Source organism: Benincasa hispida, chromosome 3 (genome assembly GCF_027475165.1).
Source record: "Benincasa hispida cultivar pf3 chromosome 3, pf3_genome.v1.1, whole genome shotgun sequence".
NCBI lineage: Eukaryota > Viridiplantae > Streptophyta > Magnoliopsida > Cucurbitales > Cucurbitaceae > Benincasa > Benincasa hispida.
The window spans coordinates 78,279,248-78,288,366 of record NC_143480.1 but is presented as its reverse complement, the minus strand read 5'-3'; the positions used below and the strand labels follow the sequence as shown (position 1 = coordinate 78,288,366).

The 9,119-nt window shown below is 40.2% G+C and overlaps 1 protein-coding gene across 1 annotated transcript; it reads right to left on the bottom strand.

Moving 5' to 3' along the window:
• Positions 1–8,464: 8,464 nt before the first annotated feature.
• Positions 8,465–8,809, bottom strand: LOC150037548 (uncharacterized). Its single transcript, XM_090312042.1, has one exon. It carries the CDS (start codon positions 8,807–8,809, stop codon positions 8,465–8,467), a length of 345 nt encoding a protein of 114 aa, XP_090168168.1.
• Positions 8,810–9,119: the final 310 nt, after the last annotated feature.

Here is a 9,119-nt window from a genome sequence, read left to right as displayed (position 1 = left end):
ACTCGCTTAATTCTTCTTCTCTACCCAGGGGATTAAGAACACATGATGGAGAAAATGGATGATAAATATATGGAAATGAACAGAGAAATGATAATGCTGATGATAATAGCATTTAAATCTAAAGATCAGCGTTTGATACATGATTTGTGAATGAAAGATTAAAGAAGATGAACACAATAGAAGGAATGAAAGAATATAAACAAATACGGAAAGAGTGTCAACGTCTTGACACAGATCCTGATCGGAGATGTTTTGCTTACCGACATATGGATGAAGTGGAGTGGAAAGATTCCCTCTCAGGCTTGCTTTCCCAATAGAAGTGACCTCTTACACAGAGCTTCAGCTTCGAGAAGGGAAGAATTTCTTGCTTGGAGACTCACCTTTCGGCCTTGTCTCGTCGTTCTCTCGGATTTGCTCTATAAAGTCTCTTCAGACCAGCCTCCTTTGCAATGAATTCAAGGAAACTATTTATAGACAAGACCTTGGCTCTCTTGTATTGGTGGTCCCACTGTGTAATTCTAATAATTTTTGCCATGGCGTAATGGTAAAGTCCTCTCTGCTCCACGATGAATCTGTCAAATCGTACAATAGAAAGTTGTACACTTGTCAGAATCGCCAGCGAATGTGTTGCTCTTTACATCTTTGATCGATCCCCGCATGCGGTGTAGTTGTTTTGATTACCGCATGCGATAGAAATGCGTTGATCTCTATAACCCATGATCGATCATCGCATGCGCTGCCATTGCATTGATCATTCTTCATTCTTGATCGATTGGCGCCTGTGATGTAGATGCGTTGTACATTTTGTCCTCGAGCCATTAACGCATGCGGTGACCTATTTCCTGCAAAACAAAGGCTTGGACATTCTATTTCGCCATCGCAATGGGGTTAGTTGGTGTGTTCACGATACTTTATAATTTTCGTATTTCTCAGTCAATTCTTATACTATCGACACAACTTTTCCTTCTTTTTGCCGCATTATCTAAATAAAACAGCATAAATAACTTGTATTTCTACAAGTTATCACCCCGCCCAAACAAATTACACTACCACTGAAAAAGAAATGCTTGCGGTGATCTTTGCTCTGGAGAAATTCAGAGCTTACTTGTTGGGATCCAAAGTGATTGTTCACACTGACCACTCGGCAATCAAATATTTGATGACAAAGAAAGATGCAAAGTCGAGATTTATTCGATGGGTTCTCTAGGGACGGAGAATCAGGTTGCAGATCATCTATCAAGATTAGAAAATCCTGAAAGTCGACCCCAACCAGTCGGAGGTGAACGTAACCTTCCCAGATGAGCAGATGTTAAAAATAGAAGAGTTACCATGGTATGCAGACGTGGTCAATTTTTTGGTTTGTGAACAATTTCCTGAGAACTACACAGCCCACCAAAAGTGGTGGCTCAGACACGAATGTTAATCATATTATTGGGACGAGCTAAATCTTTACAAGAGTGTGCCAGACCAGATTTTGTGCCTATGCGTACCATAAACTGCTCACTAGCGCATACTATCGTAATGCCATGACTCACCGTATGGTGGACATTTTGGAGGCCAACGCACAGCAGCAAAGGTGTTACAAAGTGGATATTTTTGGCTAACTTTATTTAAGGACACAAGAGACTACTCAATGAAATGCGACCGGTGCCAACGTATGGGAAACATTTCATGGAAGAATGCGATGCCCATGAATATCATCTTAGGACTGGAGCTATTCGACGTATGGGGCATAGACTTTATGGGACCATTTCCACCATCAAATGGTCACGAATACATTCTATTGGCCCTCAATTATGTTTCCAAATGGGTAGAAGCGATATCATGCGTCACAAGCGATTTGGCGGTAGTCTCCTAGTTCTTGCGGAAAAATATCTTCACTCGTTTTGGCACACCACATGCCATAATAAGTGATGAAGGCTCCCACTTTGTTAATAACATCATCAACAAATTGCTGCTCAAGTATAATATCCACCATAAGATAGCCACCGTATATCATCCACAGTCAAACGGCAAAGCTGAAGTGTCCAATAGGGAAATCAAGCTGATCTTAGAGAAGGTGGTGAAGCCTTCACGCAAAGATTGGGCAATGAAGCTGGACGATGCCTTGCAGGCATACAGGACCGCCTATAAAACACTTATAGGCATATCTTCATATGTGCTAGTGTTTGGAAAGGCATGCCACTTACAGCTTAAATTGGAGCATAAAGCAATGTGGGCAGTGAAAAAACTTAATTTTGATTTAAAGACCACAGGGGAGGCAAGGAAACTTTAGTTGGTCGAGCTTGACGAATGGAGAACTCAAGCATATGAGAATGCCAAAATCTACAAGGAGCGCGCAAAACGTTGGCATGACAAACAACTATGCGAGAAGAATCTCCAAGTCGAACAAAAGGTCTTGCTATACAATTCTCGGCTATGACTTTTTCCCGAAAAATTAAAATCAAGATGGTCTGGTCCATTCATAATCAAAGAGGTATTCCCGCATGGAGCGGTTGAGTTATCTAATGAGGACGGAACCAACGCATTCAAAGTCAACGGGCAAAGGGTTAAAATATATCATGGAGAAGACTTGCATCGCGAGAAAACCTTCGTGTACCTGAGGAATTCGGACTAAAGAAGAAGTAGGCAGTCCTTGCGCAATCATACGATTCAAACTCATCAGGGACACAATCTTTTTGTACTGAGGAATTCAGTTCATGAACTCATTCTACCTTTTTATATCCTTTATCATTTTTATATCCTTGTTACACCAACATTTAAAAAAAAGAAAGAGAAAAATTTTGTTAACTTTATCTTTTATGGTTTTAACCCTCTCAATGTTTTGTAGCAACGATCGTGGTAAATGATTGCAGTGGAGCTATGCGATAACCGAAAAACACGACTAATTCGTTCAGCCATCACAATCAATGAAATCGGCTCGCCGCAAAGAAGGATGCGATCACAAATGATGCGGGCAATAGAGCAAATTTGGGGGGTTGTATCTTTCTTTGACTTTGTTTATTCCAAATTTTGCACTCTCGCATCTCATTCTTAACATTGATAGTTCTATCATTGCATCCTCTTTAATGGCGCAATCATTAAATATTGATTACTTTAGTTAGTCACCGCATTGTTTTCTGTACCAATTATGATTTCAATTATGAAACACATGCCTCTATTGCTCATCGCATGTACTAGAATCAACTTAGTTTTGGGACTAGCTTTCTTTCAAACTGACTTTTACAAAACTTCCTAACAGCATCGCATGAATTCTTTCAGTTTATCAGCAATGAGGACATTGTTGCGTTTAAATTTGGGGGTGTTGGTATTTATTTTCAACCTTGCAACCTTTAGACATTGCATAAAAAAAAAAAATAAATAAAAACATGATGGGACGTATAGGGCTGGCCTCATGATTCCTAGTGAGAAATCATAGAGTTGGGCGACGCATAGTCCCAGATTGGCCTATTGCGATCGTTCGCTAAGAGAATGGGGTTCGCCACGATATTATTTGCGTTTGGTGCTTTGTCTTTCGGATGCTCCGCCATGTTGGGATTTCTGTCTTATTTTCGGCGGTTGTTTCTTCTTCTTCTTTGGAAAGTTCTTTCAATCTTTGGGTCATAATTGGGCTCAGGAGCTTGTCTTTCGCTCATACGACGCCTGCTTCTTCCCTTACCATAGGAGAGGCAGTGCATAAAGACGGAAAGCTGATGCGTTTATTTTATTAGGTGGAAATATGGATGATATGCATTGATGAATTGCGTTGTGCACTCAAGTTTCCCCAGCGGAATTCAAGTGTAAATTCCTTTCAATTTCCTGGTAAGTCTAGGGTCGAGCACAGGGACTTGTGAAAATAGTTGCATTGATAATGTTTATGAAAACATTGTGGTAACAAAGTAAATAAATAAGTGTGGGTGTGTTGTTGCATTGATGAAAAAGGAGTAAATAAAGGCGGCAGATTTGAGAAAGAAAGTTGCATTGATAGATGCAATAAGAATGCAATGAACAGGTTGAGAAGATCTTTAGCTAGCATTACTCGGGAATGCGTCAAACTTTGCGATCATGTTACAACCATGCACATCAAATCATTTCCCAATGTAAATGGGATGCTCCTAAGTCTAGGACGCATGTGTTGAATGCAAAATGTCCATGGAGCTTATCCCTAAGTCTCTACTCTTGTCCTATGCGTTGATGCAAAATGCATGAAAGCAAGGTGACCGCATACAATCATATCTTATTGCTAAGATGCATGCGATGCGTTAATAACAAATAGTGCTCATTCCTAAGCGCCTATCTCTCGTTTATGTGTTCTAATCTGGTTCTTTCAAACCTAGATTCTGACTTGACCTTCCCAAGTTTAGATCCTGTCCTTAGACTACCCTCCTGAGTATCTTTAATAGACGAATGAAGCATACATAAACAAGATAATCACAAAGAATGAAGATTCCCTAGTTGTGCTAGCTAAATACTTCTCAACCCATTCAACCGTTTTAGCTACTCATGCGTGAATTATAGAGAGTGAACAGATATAGAGAAAGATGTTCCATTCTTATAATTGAATTGAGTACAAAATGATAATGGAAAATAAGGGTAGAGAGCCTGGTAGCAATTCCTTGCTGATCGAGGCTTCCTACACTGAATCTCTATTCTTTTCTCGTTGAAAATCTCCTCCGCAATATGCTTTGATCCGTTGTCCATTAACTTTAAATGTTCGACTGCCATCCTCGGTGATTAGTTCCACCACACCATGTGAAAATACTTCTTTGATGATGAAAGGACTGGACAAGCGTGATTTTAATTTTCCTGGGAAGAGCCGCAATCTTGAATTGAAGAGTAAGACCTTCTGCCTAATTTGGAGGTTTCTAGCGCATATGCGATTATCATGCCAACACTTGGTGCGCTCTTTATAAATCTTTGGATTCTTATATGCGTTGATCCTCCATTCTTCTAGCTCGACCAGCTGCAGTTTCTGCGCTTCTCCTGCTTTCTTTAAATCAAAATTCAGTTTCTTGATCGCCTACAATGCTTTATACTCCAACTTCAAAGGTAGATGACACGCCTTGCCAAATACCAACGCATAGGGAGACATACCTATTGGTGTTTTGAATGCGGTTCAGTATGCCCACAACGCATCATCAAGCTTCATTGCCCAATCCTTCCGTGAAGGTTTTACTACCTTATCAAGTATCAATTTAATTTCGCGATTGGACACTTCAGCCTGGCCATTTGTTTGCGGATGGTATGCGGTGGCCACCTTGTGGAGAATATTGTGCTTACGCAGCAGCTCCTTTATATTGTGGTTGACAAAGTGTGATCCTTCATCACTTATGATGGCACGTGGAATGCCAAAATGAGTGAAAATATTTTTCTTGAGGAACTGGGAGACTACCACCGTATCACTTGCGGCGCATGCAATTGCCTCTACCCACTTGGAAACGTAATGACAGCCAATAAGATATAATGCTTGCAATGCGAAAGAGGGAATGGTCCCATGAAATCAATCCCCCAGATGTCAAATAATTCCAGCTCCAAAATAGTGTTCATTGGCATTGCGTTCTTCCATGAAATGCTATCGGTGCGTTGACACCAATCACATTTCATTGCGTAGTCAGCAACATCCTTGAATAATGAAAGCCAAAAGAATCCACTTTGCAAAACTTTGGCTACAGTACGTTGTTCTCCAAAGTGCCCTCCATATGGCGAATCGTGGCACTGTGACAATATGCGTTGTTGAGTAGCATTTGGTACGCATAATCGAATGAATTGGTCTGCACCTCTTTTATACAGATTCGACTCATCTCAGTAATAATGCTTGCATTCATGTTTGAGCTTCTTCTGTTGATGGTATGTGTAATCTTCAGGAAATTTTTCACAAACCAAATAATTAACGATGTCCGCATACCAGGGCAATTCTTCTATGTGGAACAGCTACTCGTCCGGAAACGCAACACTCACTTCAGATTCATTGCGGTTAACCTCGGGATTTTCCAGTCTAGACAAGTGATCCGCGAATTGATTCTCTGTCCCCTTCTGATCAATTATTTCGATATCAAATTCTTGAAGGAGGAGAACCCATGAAACGACCCGACCCCCTAGAACTTAGGTAAGATCGCTACTAAAATAAATGCATGCACAGAATTTAAAACGACGCTCAGTTATTTGAAATAAATACTAATTAAACAAGAGAAGTTCAAAAGACATTTATTAAATGCAATTGTTAAAACAAATAATAGGGTACCCAAAATGCGTAAAGACTAATAAAAGTATATAAAAGAAATAATCCTTAGTAATAAAATTCAAACAGTAAAACTAAATATTAAGGAAAAATAAAGACTCTAAATTTCATCATGGGGAAGCAACAAAAACTAGTCCCAGTGACACGATCACGAATTCGATTGCACCATCACTGCTACATCTTTACCTTTACCTGAAACGTCAACATAAGAAAGAATGAGTATGAAATACTCAGTAAGTAACCCCACCACTAGGGTCAGGCTAGGCATCTATGTTCTCTAGATACCCACCTATGGCATATAAACACATGAAACAGGCAAGAGACCGAGTCCTATCCTACTGTAGTTAAGTATGCCCACAAAGCTGGTGAATCTCGAAGGAAACACAAAACTGGTAAATCCGGAAGGAAACACAAAACTGGTGAATCCGGAAGGAAACACAAAACTGGTGAATCCGGAAGGAAACACAAAACTGGTGAATCCCAAAGGAAACACAAAACTGGTGAATCCTGAAGGAAACATAAAACTGGTGAATCTCGAAGGAAACACAAACTGGTGAATCCCGAAGGAAACACAAAACTGGTGAATCTCGAAGGAAACACAAACTGGTGAATCCCGAAGAAAACACAATCTAGTGAATCCCAAATGAAACACAAACTGGTGAATCCGAAAGGAAACACAAAACTGTTGAGCATCTAACTAATCAGTGGGGATATTCACACAGTCTCAACGTTCAAAAATTCAACACCATACGATTCTATGACATACATGTAATCCTTGATACCATGGCTCTATCACATACACATAATCCTTAACAATATATTCTACGACATTCAGGTATACCTTAATCATCAAAATTCCAAACATACAAGTATGCCTCAATATCAGCAGATCAGATATCAACATATGAAAACACATACCCTCACATACTAACGATCATGTGCCTAGGTGTGTCTTTACACAAAACAGAACCCGTGCCAGAACATACTTGATTTAGGACATACTATCAGTCAACATGTTAACATTTACCATAACCTACAGTTATCAAGCTAGCATACAAATAAAACCTGGCCTGTGGGCAGTTCCAGTGGTAAGATTACTTACCTCAGACTTAAGCCCAAAATAACCAACAAGATTATCTTCTCCTTAGAATGGAATAATCTTGGATCAAAGTCCCAAAGCTGGAGTTTAAGCCGAACTCGCTCCCAAACTTTGCAAACAAATCCAGCCTAAACATAAACCATTATTAAGGTTCCAAGTCCAAATTTTACAGCAACAGTAACTAAAACAAAATGGTTTTGAAACCTCCAAACTTACCAAAGTTAAACCAAATATTGTTACCCAAGATGTGGTTTGAAATCCAAATCACTTGAAACCATCCAAATCAACACAATGCAAAGCCACCTAATACTAAACTCGAATCTGCTGGACAAATGACGAAAGACACCAACGTGTGATGAATATTAACAATTTGAAGCCAAAATTTAATGGGTAACAAATATCTTCAAGAAAAACCATGGAAACTCACCTAAAGGGATCCAATCTTACACAAATCTTGAGAATCCGGCGAGAGCAAGACCACGGCAGTGGCGGACGGCGAACAGGGGGCGACAATGGGCGTGAAGAAGGTAGGGAGGCGCGGCTGGAGCTGGGCGACTTCTAGCGCGGCTGATCGGCCGGATTTGGGTGACTGGCGGCACGTCTGACCGGCGGCTGGAGTGGAGGGACTAGCAGGGCATCTGACCGGTGCTTGCGGTGAAAGAGAAGAAAAACGAAGGGGGGGGGGGTTCGCGTGAGAGTGAGACGTGAGGGAGAGGGTTCTTCTTTTTATTTTTATTAATAATAATAATAATAATAATAATAATAATAATAATAATAATAATTATAATAATAATAAAAGGAAAATAGTACAATTATAATTAAATCCTTTCCTTATTCCACCTTATACAATTTAAATTTCTTTCCTTTTCCAAGAAAATAAATTCTTGCCATAAATTTCCAAATTGAGTTTGACAATTGAAAAGAATTTGAATAATTTCCACGCCAACACTTAAATCCTCACACTTATACTTTAAATTCAAAATTTCCAAACGTGCCCTTTCACTAAGGACAATTACTGAAAAGGGAAAACTACATTATTAATAAATAAAAAGGCGCGGGATGTTACATTCTTCCCCCATCAAAGAACTTTCGTCCTCAAAAGTTCATCCTTGAAAAAGCTCCGGGTACTGGGCCTTCATCTCATCCTCTCACTCCCAGGTGGCCTCTCTGAATTGGTGGTTCTGCCACAGGACTTTCACAAAAGCAATTTCCCGACGGCGTAATGTATTTACTTTTCTGAGAAGGATCTCTATGGGCCTCTCCTCGTTGCTCAAGTTTTCATTCAATCGCAAGGGCTCGTAGTCGACTATGTGGGACAGATTTGTCACGTACTTCCTTAGCATCAAAACATGGAAGACATTATGAACTAAAGACAATGCTGGGAGTAAAGCCAAACGGTAAGCTACAGGGCCAACTCGTTCCAGGACCTCGAAAGGTCCAATGAATCTCAGACTCAACTTTCCTTTGCTGCCAAACCTCAGAATACCTTTCATGGGTGCCACCTTTAAGAATACTTTCACCCCTGTCTCAATTCTAGGTCCTTACGCCTTACATCTGCATAGCTTTTCTGTCTGCTCTAGACTGTTTACTTACGAGCCCTGATCTTCTGTATTGATTTATTTGTGGTCTGTACCAATTGAGGTCCTAATAATCTTTTCTCTCCTACCTCATCCTAACACACAGGGGACTTGCAACTCTTCCCATATAGGGCCTCAAAGGGTGACATCCCAATAGTGGACTGGTAGCTGTTATTATAAGCAAACTCCATTAAGTGGAAGTGAGCATCCCAGCTTCTTGAAAACT

What these genes read in the sequence shown, in the direction of transcription:
- LOC150037548 (XM_090312042.1), bottom strand. Translation starts at nt 8,809, where the DNA reads ATGAAAGGTATTCTGAGGTTTGGCAGCAAAGGAAAGTTGAGTCTGAGA.